General features: G+C 39.1%; 2 protein-coding genes across 3 annotated transcripts; one reads left to right on the top strand and one right to left on the bottom strand.

Moving 5' to 3' along the window:
- Positions 1 to 675: 675 nt before the first annotated feature.
- ncaph2 (non-SMC condensin II complex, subunit H2) lies at positions 676 to 6,742 on the bottom strand. Its single transcript, XM_030773061.1, has 20 exons — positions 6,644 to 6,742; positions 6,362 to 6,526; positions 6,115 to 6,216; positions 5,799 to 5,860; positions 5,609 to 5,687; positions 5,277 to 5,345; positions 4,957 to 5,036; positions 4,473 to 4,645; positions 4,154 to 4,251; positions 3,823 to 3,897; positions 3,599 to 3,668; positions 3,201 to 3,302; positions 3,059 to 3,103; positions 2,876 to 2,946; positions 2,643 to 2,739; positions 2,389 to 2,472; positions 2,097 to 2,146; positions 1,891 to 1,992; positions 1,506 to 1,655; positions 676 to 813 (listed from the first exon to the last, which is right to left on the bottom strand). Exons 2-20 carry the CDS (start codon positions 6,467 to 6,469, stop codon positions 676 to 678), a joined length of 1,755 nt encoding a protein of 584 aa, XP_030628921.1. The 5' UTR covers positions 6,470 to 6,526; positions 6,644 to 6,742.
- Positions 6,743 to 11,788: 5,046 nt separating this feature from the next.
- On the top strand, positions 11,789 to 15,967 carry socs2 (suppressor of cytokine signaling 2). Of its 2 annotated transcripts, XM_030772754.1 has the most exons (3): positions 11,789 to 12,348; positions 12,955 to 13,209; positions 14,871 to 15,967. In XM_030772754.1, the coding sequence occupies exons 2-3, from the start codon at positions 13,083 to 13,085 to the stop codon at positions 15,335 to 15,337; spliced, it is 594 nt and encodes a 197-aa protein (XP_030628614.1). In that variant the 5' UTR covers positions 11,789 to 12,348; positions 12,955 to 13,082; the 3' UTR covers positions 15,338 to 15,967. The 2 variants fall into 2 exon arrangements, with proteins under 2 accessions (XP_030628614.1, XP_030628622.1); XM_030772762.1 differs by lacking the exon at positions 11,789 to 12,348 and having other exon boundaries at positions 12,773 to 13,209.
- The last annotated feature ends 3,426 nt before the right edge of the window (positions 15,968 to 19,393 follow it).

Genomic DNA, 19,393 nt, shown 5'->3' with positions numbered 1-19,393 from the left:
ATAAAGGACCCCCCAATAACAGTTAAATTTAGTTCATGACAACATGCAGTTTGTGAATCTCACTTCACTCACTTATTTTGGTACAGCAGGGTAGAAAATGATGAACTTTGAGATTTGATTGAATGTCTTTTTTTTTTATTTTGCACTCAAGTGCTCTTACTGTCAAACATATAAAAGCAGAAATGACATGAGATATAAAATACTGTGGACTGAGGTGACTGATTCATTGTGAATTCCTTTCCTTGCATAAATACAGGTTAACAGATATGTTTCTCTCCACAGTGGTACACCGTAATCACAAACTAGATTTGAGGAAAAACAGAGGGCAGGCTCTAAAGGGAGAATCTCCACTCAGAATAGTTTGGTCTCAGACTAGAATGAATCCTTAGCTAGCAAACCAGCCTCAGATTTATAATGGAGATTTTCCTTAGTACTCAGTTACTTAGATGGGGACTCATATGCCCTGTAACATGTTTCATTCTCAAAAGTTTACAAAAGACCTGAGCACCCAAGTGATTTCATTTGAAACATTACAGATACAGAAAACACATAATTCTATGAAGCCTTAATAAATGTCTATAACCCACTAATATACATGAGGTTGCATATATGGAATTGTCCATAAGCCTTTGTCACATAGGAAATCCTCTCATGGAAGTTCTTGTGGGTCAGAGGTCAGTGTTCGTTGGAGGCAGCGTTATAGGTCTTGAGGCGCTCGTGTGCTCTGTGTTTACTGAGTAATGTCAGCCCCACGGTGTCTATGCTCTCCTCCAGACCCACCTGCTTGTCGATTTCCACAGTGTAATCATTAGCCTGGGGAAAACAGTAACAAACAATAATGCAGACATTAACAGACAATCGACCAGTGTTTCCCCACTCCAGGTACAGGTAACACGCCTTTCTGTATTGAGAGAAACTATGCAGGCTTCTGCTCCATTCTTGTTAAAAGAGACTGGATATACATCAGGAGCTTGATAAACTGTATTTACGTACATGTAATCTGGCAAACTGAATTACAATTGAAAGGAGAATGGACACGTTCTGACTCCACACAATAATAGTTTGTCTACCCTTGCCCTACTTGTATGGGTGTGCTGTTCGTTTAGTAGGACAAGTACATAATGTGAACCAAAAAGTTTGGAAACCAGTGTGTTGGACAACTTAACAAACTCACGATATCTTGCTACCCAGCATAAGAGAGCTAAATCTTGTTCTGAAGACCTACTGATTTTGCAGACATTTGCCTCCGTCCTATTCTAACAAACCTAATTCAGTTAGTTAAGGATCCTAAACCAGAGCCTTTGTAGAGGAGGGAAAATGTAGTGTTTATGTCATTTTGTTGCAGCCTCAACATCAATTTTCAACACTTTGCAACAGCCAATTTGATGCATCTGTCTCAAAGTACAGATGACATCCAAGTTACTTGTCTTTTGAAAGAAAGTGTTTGATTCACTTAATTTTATATATTTTTTTTTGTTTTGTTTTGGTAAAGGTGAAATACTCACAAGTTGCAGAGAGGCAAGCATGTAGCGACAGGCCTCATGATTATCCATGCCTTTGACAATAGAGGCAAAAGAGCGCCTCTCTCCGATGCCACCGAAGAAGCTTACAATCCTGTCCCCATAATCATGGATGTCAAAGGTCACACGGTCCTCCTAAAACAGGAGAGTGGAACAACCTCATTAATGAACTCACAGGGTTTACAAACCAAGTTATTTTTCCATTTAAAACGTGGACTTTTAAGTGAAAATGTTGATTTTGATAACTGTTTAATTCTGTTAATGATTTACTCACTGACAGAGACTGTTAAGAAAAAGAAAAAAGGTAGCATTGCACATTAGCTTTGGCACATTGTTTTGGCACACAGTTTGTGAATGCATGTGTGACTACCTCAGCTGAGAGAACAGGATTGATCTGGTCCTCCCAGTCTTTGACTCTTCGAGACAGAGCAGTCTCCTGGGCATACTTCTGAGACTGGACCAGGAACTGCTCCTGGTGGCACGAAAACCATTTGAGTTTGTTTAGGGGAACTGGATAAAGACCCTAGAGAGTCTTATAACCACAGCACTTTCAGTAAGAAACCAAGGCACACATACCACACTCTTCTTGACCAAATCTTCATAACTGATTCTGACCATCTGGGAATCTGTGAAACAAGTCATATCTGCATTAGTTACTCCCATATTCTGAAGAGGATGAGTCTAATTTTAAACACTAAAAGATGTTCCTGAAATAATCATTACTGTAGCAATAAATAATGCATTTTTAAAAAAGTGATGTATTGAGAACAAGTGCCTTAAAAAACAAAAAGAGGAAAGGCAGGAACATTGTGTCATATTTCCTGCGAGATGTTGAAACGGGCTAACAGAGGAACAGAGAAATGTTTACCAGAGAACAGTAGGTCCTGTTCTCCCAGACCACCCTCTGGCTCATCAAGCAAATCCTCATGCTCCTGATCTGAAAAGTCCTCCACTGGTAGTGTGTCAAGAATATGGAAGTTAAAACAAAACAAAACCATTTCTGTTAGCATGCAAATGATGGTGCTGGTTATTTGGGCTCTTTTAAGTCTTTGTAAACTGTGTCAGCGTAACTTAAGTGACCTGTGCTATGTTTCTAGACTGATGTGTGTGTGTGTGTCTCACCTTCTGGATCTGGGTGTCTGATTTCCCCTGGATCCTCAGGTTGTCTCTCCAACTCCACATAGGTCTTCTGCAGCACCTCATTAGAGACACACACTCCCTGACACAACATGACACACACACACACACAGAACAGACAGCCGTTATAGATAGACCTCTGAGATGAAGGTTGGTGGCTGTTAGAAACATGCATGTTCATATAGAGAAGCAAATACACCGAGTCAAAGAATATGTACCATTTTCCTCAAAATTTTCTTCCGGACTTTCACCCGTTCTCCCATCTTACTAAGGTAGATGTAATTCAAATCTGTGAACATCAAAAAAGTTGAGGTCAACTGAATCCTAAAAAGGTAAAAGATCAAAGTTTCTTTAATGCATGGCTGTTGTATAAAACGTGATTTTCTTTTTTCAATTCTAACCAGGAAAGGTTGGGCCATTCTTCAGTTTGCGGTCTCTGGTGTCGTCTGTAACAAAGACAACACAGGGATGTTTCAGCTCATTTTTAAGAAGTGTGTATGTTCATCTGTCTGGATAGTCCTTGTTAGACACACAGACACTTACAAGCATTAGTGCACCAGCTCCCAAAGTCTTCAAGTTTGAAGGAACCTCTCCTTTTCCTTTTTCCAGACTCCTCCAAACCAGCTGGGACTTTGCAGCACTTCCCTATGGGAAAACAGGTCATATGCCTTAACCCTCTTCATCCATGAACATATCCCAAACCATTGTTTCACATGGATAAAAAACTGATGAAACGCAAAGTTCCCTACACTCTTCTGGCTGTCGCAACAATTCCATGTAATTAGTCTATTCCAACTGCCGCCCATCTGAATCAGCTGCCCAAGTCATTTTTTGCTAATGCTTAGGGTAGTGAGTCTTAGAGGACATTTAAAAGCATTTATATGCATATGCATATATATAAGACAAAATCAAATTCACACATAGTGCTTTTGAGCCCTCACCTGTTTTCAGAGGCTTATCTTCCCCTAAACTGGTATAGGGGTCATGCCACTTCCATGGGTCCACAGTTTCCTGCAGAACAGAATTAGATTTTACAGTCAGTTTCCACACCAGATGGTGCACCCTGATAAGCCATGGTCAGAATCAGTGTTTCAGGTTCTGTTGTGATGTATGGGAGTAAGATGGCATGTGTTTGTTAGGGGAGCTCTATTTCACTACACTGTACCTTTAGTTGCTTGGGCTCCTCAGCCTCAGGCTGCACAGCGGGTCTCTCCCTCAGTATCCTCCTCTCACCGTGAACCTGAGACTGCTGGAAAACAGCACACAGTATATCTCTAAGGCCTGCTTTATTAAACCAATAAACCACCAAATGGAGAATGTTAAGAAATTCTGCTTCTTACTGCATATTGTTCACTGACACTAATCAACAAATATTTTAAGTCAAAAATAGTTTGCTTTAGTATTGTGAAGACTGGCAATTCTGTGATCTTTTAATTACTGAAATAAAATTGAAATAACACCACAGTAACAGACAGCAACACTTTCACTGTTCACACCTGCTGTCTCTCCACATGTTCTTCAGGTTCCATGTCCATCATGTTGTCCTCCAATGGTACAAAGTTATCACAGCCATCAGCCTCTTCCACTCTCTCCTCTGGACAGAAAGGAGAGAAATTCACCACATGAAAGTTCTGAAGGTTGGCTGAAGCAGTACAATTTGATTACAGTTTTGCATAAGGCAAAACACATGTCAATGGTCAGATTTAACATACTTGGTCAGCTTGTTTTGTTTTTTTAAATTCATCTAGCCATTTTATATCGATCTTTCCGTCTTGTATCTTTGCATAAACAAACAGACCGGCCTCAGAGTGTCACCTGTGAGGGGACGCAGGGGGACAGGAGCGACGATATCCTGCCAAGTTTCTGTGTTTCTCCTCAGAGAGTAAGAACGTGTTGGCCCCAGGTTCAGTCTGACGATTCCCAAAGCGTCCATGGTGAAGTTATTGATTCGAGCGTCCTTACAGCTGCCTTGCACCTCACCTTTCCGACTAGAACACATACACAAAACCACATTCCATGTAAATCTGTCAATGTAAATCTGTAGTTTATTTCTCCCATTCCGAAATGAAAACCTTCCTCTCTCTGAAAACAAACAAACAAACAAAAAATATATATAATTGAGTGGGTACACTTAAATAAACTTGTGGTTCCTCAAAGTGTTGAGCTGATATTTGGATAAACAAAACTCTTTAAATGTGTCTTTAAATATGGAACCGTCCACATCAGAGTGTAATAGGGGAAACAATCCCTGACTTTTATTAATGATTTATTAATAATGATTTTTATTAAAGATCCTTACCTGAGAAGAGGATACTTCTGCCTCTCATGAGACTCAGCAGGGATCAGAGACTCGGGAGGGAGGGGCACAATCTCCACAGCCTGGACAGAGAAGCATTACTGAATCCACAGTCTGAGAAACACACAACCTCTAGCCCTCCGTCACACCCAAAATAACATTTAAAAAAAAAATCAATATATGCCTAAACCCCCCCCCCCCCCCCCCCCCCCCCCAAAACAAAAACACTGAGACAAATCTATCAACTTATATTAATTATAGTTTTACAGTAACATTAATATTACACTAAAACTGACTGTGGAACTGCTCTTAGTGAACCTTACTTCAGATGGGTCCTCCTTCATTTCCACAACCTGACGGCTTTGCTCAGAATCCTCTTGTTCCAAATCAAACTGTACAGGGAAACAGGGAATGTGACTCAGATTTTGATGATCATCCCATAAAAACACAATAGGAAACAGTGAATTAAAAATGGTTGTCATTAGATATTATGAAGTTATACTCTACAACAATGAAAACTGCTGGGTCAGACAGACTGAACATCCATACTTAAAACTATTTCATCTAAGGCTGTAATAGGGTTGCCCTGTTTTAAAAAGGCCTGACTTAGCAGACCAATTCCACACTGTCCAAATTTTCAAGTTTCTCTCTTTACCTCAATGTCATCTCGTTCAATGCCAGCTACAATGTTCTCTTTTTCATTCTCTCCTGTTGCTGTGGTTTGTTTGTCACGTCTGTGGAGACAATTTACACAAACAATACTCTCTGATTGCCTAGTTGTCTCTAAGTTCTAACGCATGTAAGCAATTGTGTGTCTGCTGCCAGAGGCACGTGTAAAAGCTTACTTTTTGGCTTTGTTAGAGATGTAGTCCAGGGTTTGGAATACTAGATTATGCAGGAGCTCCACCTAGGCAAAAAGAAACATGACGATGCATTCCATCTCTGATATGTTTTCTCTGCCTTGCACTTAAACAAGATCATACATTTTTTCATAGATCATAGATTTTTGGGGCGATTTGTTGGATTAAATGTGGGAATTATACATCAAACTGGTCAATAACTAAATCTTCCCTTTATATTTCATCCAATCCATACATGAAATGCTGCTTTAAGGGAAAAAAGACACTACATAAATGAAAAAGAACAAATGGTCTAACTGACCTTCTTGCCATATATGCATGTGGAGCCTTGAATGAGCAGTGCAGCCTCTGCAAAATTCATCATTGTTTTCCCTCCATCGAATGAGATGCACATCTGGTCCAGCTGTTCGTTGAAGATATAGATAAAAAAAATGTTGAAGTAATAGATCGAGAGCCTACAATATGTACCATTACAACATCTTGGAAACTTATCAAGCAATAAACTCAGGTTGTCAACATAATCTAGGCATAATAGAAAACACACTAACCTCTTCAAGGTACTCTCCAAGCTGTGAGGCCAGGTCGATCTCCCAGTTTTTCGTGAGGTCAAGAATGGGTTTCATTAAGTGGGCGAAACGCGTTTCTGCATGATCCATGGTAATGTTTGGTTCCAGTTCTCGGGACGTTATCACTTTGGAAAGGAACCTGGGCGACTGCACAGTAACAGACATGTCAAATGAATTGCATACAAATACTGCCGAGAGCCGTAGCGACAAAAACAACAGGAGGCGGAAAGCGTTATAAATGTGAATTCGTGTCTACTAACTTACCCTGCGAGCAAAATATTGGATTTGACAAGCTAGCCGTCGGCGTGGACAATCTTTAGTCAGCGCAGACTAGGATAAAAGAAAGAAGATTTGTTCAGCAGTCGTCAAAACCAGTGTTCTGTGCAGTTAAACCCTACTGAAATGGCAACTGGTTAGCTATTGATGATTCACTTCAAAGCAAATCAGTTTAAGATAGCTAGCTAAACACCCACTAATGTCAAATGATAGCCACCATACAATGTGACACATGTAAATATGATGGAAAAAAATCAGCGTACCTCAACAAAAGGCAATCCGAACTACAATACAATGATTTATCAAAACCATTCCTGTAATTTACTCATACATCACGTAATAAGTATCTCATATAAACCGCGCTTCAGCCATTTTTTGTTTTTACCGCGTCGATGCGTCACTCTTCTTCGGCGGTGTTTCACTACCCCGGTATCCAACATATGTGTATGATGCCACCTAGAGGGCTGGAGTGCCGCCTGGCCTTAAAGAGTTGACCAAATTGGTGCCCAAAAGGCTCAGGTGACATCCCTTATACTTAAAAGACATTAATCGAATTAAGCAGCTAACTGTAACGTCGAATCACAATTCTCAGTCTCAGCATTAAACTACAATAATCATTCTTACAAATTCACTTAAGAACAATTTTAACTAATAGCATAAATATGTTTTAATAAGTTCACACAGCTCAAGGAGACCTACTAGTATTTACATCCTTTCATCTCAGCACATAGTCCTCTGTCCAAACTGGCGGTCGTCCTTCGTGGACCCTTCGGGCTCGTTCCAACTGATTCATGGGTGATGTATTCATGGGCATCTCAGTCGGAATGTTCGCACTGTCTTGCATGCGACAGATGAACAGCATTCCATTTCTTTCCATCGCTTTACACATATGTTGGCGGTCCGTTTGTTTGCGCACTGACAGTGGGTCTGTAAGTTTGCATTCAGCCTAGGCGGTTTGCAAAAGCCTTCTAATTCAGTCTCCACATTTGAGTGTTGGCGACCTGTGTATTGTCTCATCGTGTTTTGGCGAATGGCAACTCTTTCTAAAATGTATTCTGTGTTTTTGATATTCAGCACTGGTAGAATGATTAGTTTGGTCTACATCTTCCTTCCCATCAAAAGTTCAAACGGTGACATACTAGTTGTAGTGTGCAGTGTTGCTCTGTAATTGTGTAGAAGTGTTGCCAGCTTTAATTTCCAGGGCGTTTGATGCTTCTCTGCATTTTGGAAGCAGTCTTTTGATGCGTGATTCCATCGCTCCACAGCACCGTTTGCTGGAGGCCAGGAACTTCTTGTTACTCATATAAACTGGTTGCAGGGTGTACCAGCGTGTTCCTACCCAATGATGTACATTGTGACCAGAACAAAATTCTCAAATGTCAAACAACCTTTGATGATATGTTGGTACAGGTCTCATTAATAAAGACAGCTGCCAGTTTCTTTAATACCCTGCAAGTTATTGGAAACCGACAAAGCTAGAGTTATGCGTCTCTTTCAGACAATGAGCGGCATCATAAAATGCCATTATAGAGTTTAGTTATCAATTTTGTGCGAACGCACACTTGTTGATTAATTTAGTCGAGTTAATTTAAATCCCGACGCTGCTGCCACAGGCCATACCCAGTTGAACTTTTCCGTTCTTCTTAGAAAAATTAAGACTCCGTAACAGGCTCCGTGGATTGTGTGTATACAAGCGATAGCTTGTAAATATGTCTTAGATGTAAAATATGTGATGAGCCTCATGTGTTCTGCAATTCAGCACAATTGGTTTATGAAAACCTGTAAGAGGCTTCATCTCTCTTCCTCATTAACTTGGAGTGGTAAAATTATAGGTCGTCATTTCAAGTAATTTCTAACTCGTAAATATAATTGAAATGAAGAAGATTTAGGCCTAAATCATAATTACGTCTTGAAGGTATTAACGCGTAATTCTGATTTGTATTTGCAGGCAGGATAGGCCAAGGTAACTACGTTCGATAGGCCTATTAACCTCAGCAATTTTCTTTTATCTCATTACCAACAATAATGAACTATACTACAACATTTTGTACGCATCGTCTAATGTCTTTCATGTAGGTGTCCACAGAGGAATGGCTTACTTTACGAAAATAGCCTACCTCTTGGCTTTGAATAGCTACGCGAATTGTATTCTTATCAAATTTGTTTTTGGGGAATGTTTGCTTGCTGACAAAAACCGCATAGCCCGTTTACTGACTTAATATGGAAAAAGATTAAACATAATACAATCTTACGCAGTTTCTCATCATACAGCCGCCTTTTATGCTAAATCAGTATCACTAGCGGCCTCCGCCCTCACGCTTTCGGTCATTAAGGCAGCTAGCCAGGTGCAAATAGAGTAGTTTCATTTTGACTTTCTATTGTTAGGCTATATTTTGTATAAAGTGTTTAATTAATGTGTGTTGAATATTTAACCTTTAAGAATATCACTCTATCCATGACGATTTTGGCAAAATCTGCTGTTCCCTTGGTGACCATGAGATGGGGTAATAAGAACGGGTATGACACGTTACCAATATCACCTTGGCCAAGTTTTTATTTACGCTTCAGCCACTTCAGTAGTAATAATGTATCAGTCAGGCCGCGAACCTCGTCTTAATCTTAACAGCTATAAGAAAAAGATAATATTTCTTCTTATATTAAGCTGTTGCTACACCCTACATCTCGCCAGGAATGAAACGACAAAGCGTCAGCTCGTCTGACCTCAGAAAATAATCAACCAACTATCCCTGACAAAAAAAGTGTTGTGTAGCGGTAGTAAGGCTATCTTCTTGGCTACTGAAGCACAACCACGCTCGCATGTTTCCGTTTGATGAAGTTAATGAAGACTAATAAAGACTATACGTCTATATTTTGGAGTATTACTAGGTATATTTACAGAAGTCTGCCGTACCTTTAAATTTTAGGCAACAAAAGACAGACGAAAATGAGCTGCAAATACAATGAAAATCAATTGTAAATCCAAGCTTTTAATATATTCTCCTTTAATTATTTTAAACTACAACAGCAAGAGAAAACGTTTTAAAGACCGTTAGCTGAAAACTCAGATTTAAATGACCTAAATATACAGTGGCGGCCATCTCTCAGTTATCCTCAGCAGTGCATTTATTGTAACCAATTCTATAGATTCGAATTTTACGTAAATGCGTTCAGTATCACCATAGGCAATGGAGATCCAACGCATTGAAAATGACTGTGAAAATACGGAGGGTAAAAAAGGATCAGTCACATTTGTTTCAGTGTGAACAAATGTAGTTAAAAATATTCAGCGCATGTTTAACGACCATCTACAAATGAATCAGACGTAGCTTTCAAGGATTTTTAATCGGTCTGCGGTTGAAATCAACGAAATATTTAGAAGCTATTTCTTGTCCTCTAAAATACAGACAAAAACGATGTTCCATCAAATGCTCTCTTAAAAACCTGCAATGAATAAAGCCTTTCATTTGTTAACGCCGATTTGAATTTAACTTTTGCAACCAGCAGCCTAATAAATTATATTTCTCGAAAATGACTGTGTTTAATTTAGAAAACAACTTTTTCGGCGCCCGTAAATTTCCTGTTGATGATGCGTTTGTTTAATCGACTGAATAGCAGTTAAAGATTTAACAAACTATTTATAATCACATTTGATATTATCAAGACTTTTAGCTGCTAAAATCTTAAATTCCGTATAAGCAAATGTATATTATCGTTGTTTTGAGACCTGTGTGTATTAAAAAAGACTGAGCTCTACATCAAGAAACCGTGACTTCTAGCTTTTTACATTGTTTCACCTGACTTCATCTCTTGATGCCAGTGATGCATCGCTTCAGCCATGCAATCACAGTGTCATATTGTTGTGCAATGAATGCTGAAGTACTATAGCTTTTACTTGGCACATATTCAATTGACGATAAATCATACATTACGACTTTGTTTTGTAGCGCTCAAGTAATCGATTGGATTTCTTTAAGGTAGCTCCTATCCATAAAGGGTTCAAGTGCTGTGGTTCTCCCAGACTGATAGGTAAACGCTGCAGTGCGTTGTGTAACGCGCTGTCTAGCGTGATGATGCACTCATCACTCTGTATCAGCGACGTGGATCAAACACTACGGCATATAAAACCAATACAAATACCATATTATATAAAACCAATTAATTATGCCCCCAGCGTGTTTTAGCTGTAAAATGAAATGGCACCAGTTTTTATGCATTGTCAGCCGACACACTGCCCAGTATGTAAAACAGGCTGTTTTCCTGTCTGAATTACAGCGTCCTTCTGAATTTGCAGGCATGAAGTGCTGGAATGAAAACGTTATCGTTCCCAGAATTTACTGAGATACCGGCAGGTTTTGGGCCGTGAAGACTGCCTCAACGTCATATGGAGGTCTACATATCTTAGTGTGAACCGGTGGTATACTGTGTGTTCCTCAATATTAGAAATACTAATAAGGCTGATAAAGGCGATAGGAGTGTCCTGCCTATATTCTGTTAGGCCTAATTCTATGGACAGAGACGTGTGTTCTCTGCAGGGCACATGATGTCTGGTAATGTTGTCTGGAAACTACACATGAGGAACGGACTGAGAACCGATGATGGTCGTTATGTAGGCCTCGTATTTACTTAGGTGAAATATACTTTCCTTTTGAAGTAAATAGGACATCTAATTAACCGCTGAATGTCCTCCGGTCTATGTTGAAATACCTGTAATAAATGATACCACACATTATCTTCAATAATTATTGTTGATTTTTTGTTAAAAAACTTGTATCAATATATTGATGCCAACGCTAGACCTCTTCGATGTTGTTAACAAAAGGCCACTAATCTTTTAACCTCCGTTTTTTGCGTGTAACAGAAATATGTGATATAACAGGTTTGGTATGTAAAATTCCGTTTGTTTTATGCATTGTAAAGTTCTCATAATTTGGACGTGGTTTAAAAAATATTTGTCGAGAAATCTTCAAAGGTATGAAGCGTTGAAAGTACCGGAGTTGAAAATGAAAAAATATTCACTCCGTACGACCTTAAGAAAACGCAGGCAGTCTGGACCACGTGACATGATTCCTGGAAAGTTCCTGGAAATCGGTCTTTTGTGTACAGCTCTGTTTAGGTTAGAATAGGTTGTTAACAATTCACTCCACTCAAAGAAGAGAAGGTAGAAGTTGCAGAAAAGACATTTGCATTTCGTACCGGATACTTGTTTCCCCAATACAAGTGCTGCATTAATTCGGTACAACGAATGAATTGACGGTAGTAGATGTGCTCTGTCGTGACTACTCAACGAGCGTTAGGTGGCTTCTTACACCTCTGTGAAGCGTTTGACACATTGCGAGAAATCTCGTTTGGCAAAGGGACGAAATAGACCTTACTACGACGTATTGTTTACCCTCTGTGTCTCGTGTTACCAGTCAGTCGGTAAAACATAGATACTGTATGTCCAATGAGAGCAACGTTTTGAGTTCTTGTTGTTGGAAACAGTTCAAAAGGGTAGTGTCACGTCAAAAATGGCTCGTAAACGTCAAGGTGCCGTGTGCGCCTACACAGTTTGTTAGCTGCCATTTCGACTGAATCGCCTTGGCATGGCAATTACCATTGCAACCAGCGATGCGTTGAGAGAATTCGTAAGCCAAAACTGGACATCTGCTCACTGCCCCTTGGATTTGTGTGTGATTTGTTGCAGGCTGACATGGGTAAGTGTACTGTGTAAATTCGAAATTTTCGTGCAAATAATTTCTGTATTTAACATTATTTTAACTTCAAGCTTCAGTGGATGGCATATTGCCTCTCTATCTTGTATTAATCCCCGAAGGTAAATAGGTTCGTATCTAAGATAAATCTAACAAAACTAAACTAACGTCTGTGAAGGCATTTTCATAACAACATAAAACAGAACATTACTTAACCTTTTAGGCCAAATATAATTTAGACTTCCATGTCAGTTTCCTTGTAAGCAGACTGCTGTTTCTCAGAATGCTGTTAATGATCTGTCTTGAAATTGACACTCCTTATGTAGGTAAATGACGCGAAAATTTCAACTGAAAACTTTTACAGTACTTTAATATGTATTTGTATTGTATTATGTATTAACATGTATTTGTATGATTTTGACTTATTTATTTATTTTGGTAAATATAACCTATTCAGTTGACCCCGGATTAAATTGCAATTGCTCCTTTAGTTTTCTGTTTGACGCATGTTCAACTCAAGTAAATCAGTCAGAATAAACTAGTTGTGTTAAAGCGTAGTCTACACAGTGTTACCACGTTGATAATCTTTAATCATTAATTTATTCGCAGGGCAACGCACTCTTTGATAAAATTTAGGGACAAAGAGGGGGAATCCTGCTGAAAGTTTGCCCAGTTGGGGTGTTTGCCCATTTGGGGGGAAATTGCACGCTGTATTGGATGTATATCTTGGTCCTCCAATGACCTGCCAGTCATCCGACTCCACGGAAACTATCGGAAATGAAAGGAGATCGGAGACTGAAACCCGAGTTGCAGAGTCCGAGCAGAGCCGTATCGCGACAGCTATGAGGGACCTTAAAAAAACAGGTAATTGTTTTGAATTTTATGGCAATCCTTACTTTCTAGTATGGCATCGATTAAACTTAACATCTTCTGTGCTGTGGGCTACAATGCAAGTCGGTGTACCATTTGGAGAGCATGATTTCTCACCTGACTATTTTTAGATAAGCGCGCCTGTCGCAACCTTGTTTAGAACAAATTTATTTAGTAAGCGAGCGTAGTTTTTAACATTTTTGAAAACATTAACTTTTTCACCTTATCATATTCCAGTACATAATTTGAAGCGTTTTGTCTGATTTTGCTCGACGAAGCCGCTGTTCTGATGTTTGTATCTTTCGGAATAACTGAAAACAGAATTCTTAACGAGTGAAGGCTGTTGTTTTCAGATCTGTCTTCCTCTTTCTTGATGTGTCCAGATTAGGGTGAAATCTTCATATTTCATGGTTTATATTATTTAAATTTGTTAAGCTTTTACGAAAGCCTAGTATTCATATGGAATTTTATACGTTTTTGTCGTTACTACTGGCACAGCATTCAAAAGTGAACGATCACACATCAAGTCAGTTTTTATGAGATGCTTTTACATATGAATCACATGACCTTGTACAGTGCCTTCATAAAGTGTTTTAATTCACTGATATTTGCAACGAATAACAAAATGGAGCGTCACTCTGCTGGGAACCTATTATTTTCATTTACAGTGTCGTACAAGCATTTGATAGTTACATTATCATAAACATCGGCATACCTCCAAGAAATATAATGTCGGATATCAGGTGGAATGTGTGTTTTTTTTATTATTATTATTTTACTATTATATGATTGTTCTCCTTGCACCTTAGTGTTTCCCCCTTTCAACCACGGTAATCTGTAGTACTATGCATATTTTGTGCTGGTCTGCAGAGACAAAGAAATGCTTTATTCAAAGCGATCACTTATCACCAATCACTTGTTTAGTTGTATCAGGTGTCAGTGCTGACCTAGAATAAACTATACAGTCCTATGGGTCCTCAGGATTGGAGCTGGGAAACAGTACTGTAGCTATACCAAGGAAATCCTCTGACATACACCACCTCACAATGGTATATGTTCTCTCTGTCTGATATATTCTAAGTGTTTTCCAAACATTTGGTAAACATCTGCTTTGCAAAGAGAGAAAAAAAAACCCACAATGAAAGAAATAGCAGTTCTGTGAGCCACAATTCAATATATTTGATAGTGTTTGTGTTAAATCATACTTTTTCTGTGCTGTTTGGCACTAAGGTTAAAATGGAGTGTCTGCAATGCCATGGGGTAAAACTTAGTCAACATCGGTTTGTAGATATGAGATATGAGGGGCAAATGGAGAATGTTTTGTGCCTTCACTAAGAGGCACACAGATTGAAGCTTTGAAACATTGGTGTGTAAATGCAGTACACTCCTTACAAGCACACCAGCTCACGGGGAAAGACAAAGTGTTGTAATAAAAAACATTTGAACTGAACAGAGGGTGAAATTGCACTATACTTTTAGGTTTCATCACTGCGTTGCTTATATCAAGCACTGTACTGATGATTTTGTGAGAGCATTCCATTGCGCATGTGATGCACTCTCAAGTTACCCAAACACACAACTTGTAGCAGATACTCTGAAAGAGGACACTATATAACCATGTGTTTGTGTGCACGTGTGTGTTTTCTTGGAAACAGGGTGGTACTGGGGAAGCCTTACTGCTAACGAAGCCAAAGAAATCCTCAAAGATGCATCAGAGGGCACGTTCCTGGTCCGCAACAGCTCCCAGCGAGACTATCTGTTCACCATCTCTGCCATGACCTCCACTGGGCCCACCAACTTACGTATTGAATTCAAGGAAGGAAAGTTCAAGTTGGACTCAGTGGTGCTGGTTAAGCCGAAACTCAAGCAGTTTGACAGTGTGGTCCACCTGGTGGAGCACTACGTTCAACTGTCTCGGACTTCCTGCAAGAGCGGGTCTGCCCCTCTGGTACCACCAAACGGCACAGTGCAGCTACTCTTAACCACGCCTGTCTACACTGCCACACCCTCGCTCCAACACCTCTGCCGCATTGCTATAAACAAGAGCACACAGCAGGTACAGCAGCTCCCGATTCCTAACAGACTCAAGGACTACCTTTCAGACTACACCTACCATGTTTAAAAGACTGCATTATTTGGATCATGTGGACTACACCCACCTAAGCAAGGTGCAAGTGTGCTATATTTACTGTCATGAATTGGGTTGTAAAACTTCACCTGCGAAGAAAAAAACAGGACGTTCTAAAGAATTACATTTGCCATAAGATATGGACTTAGAAACTTCAGAAACCGTTGCTCAAACTCAAGAGTGCATTTTCTTTGACGCCAGGGCCTGAAGAACTATGAAATACATTAAGGACCTAAAGAGTACATTTGCCATATCCATGACCTGAAGAAATGCAGACTCTTTGTATTCTCTGTGTGTACTGGATGAATGACTACATTTGTCATGTGCTGGACCAACTGGACTATGCAAACTATATGTAATACTCTTACTGTCTGCACCAGTGAGCTGTGTCTCAGTGTGTGGACATATAGATCTATGAATGTGTTAAATACATGAATTATTTAGCATTGTGTGTTTGAAACACCGGTGTCTGGCACTGTGTACACTTCTTGATTTGATGTTTATTGGCTCACTGTCTTTTTTTTGTACTGTAATCAAAGAAAAACTGCATGGAGTCTTGATATTATGGTGAAGTGAGTTCTTTCATGAAAGGAATCTTGAGCAATATTCACATTTCAGACTTCATCTTTTTCACTTTCATCTTTCATACTTTCTTCTTAACTGCCATTCTTTTCCCCACCGTTCAACAAATATATTTAAAGCCAGAACTCATTTTTCAACCACTACTTGGTAAAGTACTGGTGATCTGTCTGTAAAGCATTAATTGAAGTAGATGAACCTCCACATTGACGGTTCCTCACAAGCTCAGTTCTTTTCTCTCAGCTCAATTCAGAAATGAATTCTATAAGCCAATTAGAAATCTTCATGGCTATTGATAGCACATGTGTCATGCACATGTCAGAACATCCCCAGACCTCAGCTTCGGTTCCCAACTGCTTGGGTTGTTTCCTCAAGTTCTTACATAAGGTTCAATTGTACAAACAAATGTACACACTTGGTTAGTGAGATCTGCTGTCACCATGGACAGGAATTTCTCAGATGTTGTGATCTAATGTGTTTAAACATGGTGCTGAATCTCAAGTGTATGATCTCTTTCTCCCATGAAGGGAGAAATAAAACGTGATATTCCATTAAATCTCTTTTTTTGTAAAACCCAAATGACCTACTCAATGACAAATCTGCATGACCTTTTACGGGGAGAAAAGCTAAAGCAGTCTGCAATTATGAGTAACTTGTCATTAGTGCTTTTGTTTAAAAATTGTAAAGAGAAGTACACAACCCACAGGCTTACTGCACACAGCCTCATCCTGTCGGTTACAGTAATTCTCTGTTAATTACTGTTCCAATAATACTTCCCTACTTCTAGGCACTTCTAGCAGATATGAAAAATTTCACACAGGTTTAAGTGAAACAACAACAACATAACTTCATATATGTGAAAGATAAAATATCACGGGGAAGAGACCTCAGCATCTTCTACGTTTGCTACTGGTCTGATTGGCCTTTGCAGCGTAAAGCCACTGTTTCAGCTAATCGTTACCTGAACTAATTGCAATCTCCTTAACTCAGGTCACAAATCTTACAAAACCTGAGCCTGTTTGCTTGACAAGAGCTCAAAGCAGCAGTTTTGAGTCTTACTGAGGACAACAAATGTTCGGTAGTTCATCACAATTATCAAACAGTAGAAATTCATGGTGCATAAAACATATGTTTTTTGTTTGATTATATGTCCTGCATATTTGTGCCTCTCAAGTATTGTGTGGTGTATTGTTGAATGATTATATGACACTGCATGACCACTGACCTATTTCAAGATGTGCAAATTTTTTAAACAGTCTAGCTAGTGTGTTGCCACAGATCTGATGAGGTTCACTAACCTATGAAGTAGTCAGGCATCTCCACTGTAGCAAAACACATGTTTAAAGAGGTCTGATTATTTTTAAATTCTTTGGGCTTGAGGCTGCTTCTGCAGTTTTCCTTTGATTACTCTGAACCAGAAGCCTAGAAGGCATGAATAATCCAAGCTATGTTCACAGTGACGCCATGTTTTCCTCTTTCTTTGTTTTTTTTTTTTTTAGCATTACATGGTGGCATGAAAGAGGAAATTTGAAATTTTGGAAGGGGCAAACATCTGTTTACCATAAAAACAACCATTACCACCAAGTACTCCCTGGGAGCAGCATGGAGACAAATGATGTGTTAGTGATGTCATTTTATTTGGTATCAATAGCAAGAGGATAGGAAATTTGCAGTCTGCTTCGGTCAGGAAATAAGATATAATTGGTGTTTGGAATGTGGTAGTATAGTCTCTCCCACACATACACTTAAGCACTCACACAGGGAGTGCTTCTCATCTTATCTCTAATGTCTTAAGCATGAAAGGAACCTAATAGCTTAAACACTCAACCATACCCTGTAATCTCTGTCAGAAAACATAGAAGCTAGACTGCAAGTGGTCACACAACTCTTTGCACATACATAACACACCATCTAATCAGATAATTAGATTATAATTAGGACCAACTGTTTATTTTTGTGACAATGTTTTTATGATACCTTTTAGAAAACACATGCAATACAAATACAAAAGAAGTATATCCCAATTAACTCAAGTATAAAAGAAGAATATCACTGTTCTAATAAGCTGTTGGCACTTGAACAGAAGACACAGGGGATTTCTGAACGTTCCAAAACGTTTCCTGTATCAAGATTTCATGGCTCTGAAACAGAGCAAATATGAGAGCAACACACCTGACCAACAGACTAATTTACATCAACTCAGTTTAGAGATTAATCCTGCTTTCACCTTTCGCTCTCTCTAGACTGGAAGGATTGGTCGCCAAAAGGAAGAGGGAAAAAACCTGTAAAACACAATCAAAGGTTGAATGCAAATCCTCCATAGTCAGAACTGGTCCATGAGCTGCAGGCTGTCTTAACAGCTCAGAGAGATTACACAGACAGGAGTCAATATAGAGGGGCTGTCTTTCAGGTCTAAACCTCTAGACTTACCATATGTCTGCTCAGGCTATTTTCACAATGGAGAGCTCAAGTGCCATATCTGGCATCGTTAAGAACACAATTAGCTGATTTGTGGGAGGGTCAGCTGGACAGGGTACACTCACAGTCATCTCACTTCAGGGACTCCTAATATCAATGGGGCACCTGCAATGTTGTGGATAAATGTAGAGAAATAGTATGGGCCTCCACACATGTTCTAAATTGAGAGATAACAGATTAAAATCTCCAAAAAGAGACTATTGCCTTGTCCTGCAATAAAACGAATAATTGTTTCATTCTGTCCCAGTCTGTCAATATTAAATGAGAACATTTTAAAACAATTTTAATTTGTGTCCCTTTTGCATAGCTGAGGGCCAAAACTCTTTGCTCTTGCTGGTGTTTGACTGTCCTAAATCATTTTGCAATGTTTTTGTTATTAGTAAATCCAAATCAAATGTACAGATGTCATTAAAATTACACAGGCAATAAAAAAGAAGTCTGAAAACAGACACTGAATACAACCTTGTATCCACATGAATGATTTCATTCAGGCTTATCAGTGGATTTCCATCTTCATGACCTTGTATTCCAACGTCATATTAATTTGAATAAACCTGAAGAATCACATCACAGAACAATGATTAAGATCATGCACACACTACTCTCCATAATGGCTGTAAGATCAAATAAAAAGAATAAAGTTCAAATCTTTAGATCTTAAAATGACAATGCAACATGGATGTGTGCATCTTATAGAGTCCTCGCTGAAACACTGTAGTGTTACTTCAGAATGCTTGACTGGGCAAAACATTAAAAAACCTCACAATACAGATTCACTGTGTTCTGAGTTATGTGCACATGAATAATTATAAAAATCTATTCAGCTGTTTTCAAGAGGAGTGAGGCATTGAGCACTGGGCTTACAATATCACAGGGATACTCGCTCATATACATAGCACAAACACATAATTTTAACAATTATCGTAAAGAATAGTGTCACGTTCTGTCAACTAATGCATTTATATTACACTGTGTTCATGCATAAATGTTTTT

This window comes from Chanos chanos, chromosome 1, assembly GCF_902362185.1.
Source record: "Chanos chanos chromosome 1, fChaCha1.1, whole genome shotgun sequence".
Classification (NCBI taxonomy): domain Eukaryota; kingdom Metazoa; phylum Chordata; class Actinopteri; order Gonorynchiformes; family Chanidae; genus Chanos; species Chanos chanos.
Note: the sequence above shows the minus strand (reverse complement) of the source record. Positions and strands in the feature narration are given on the sequence as shown.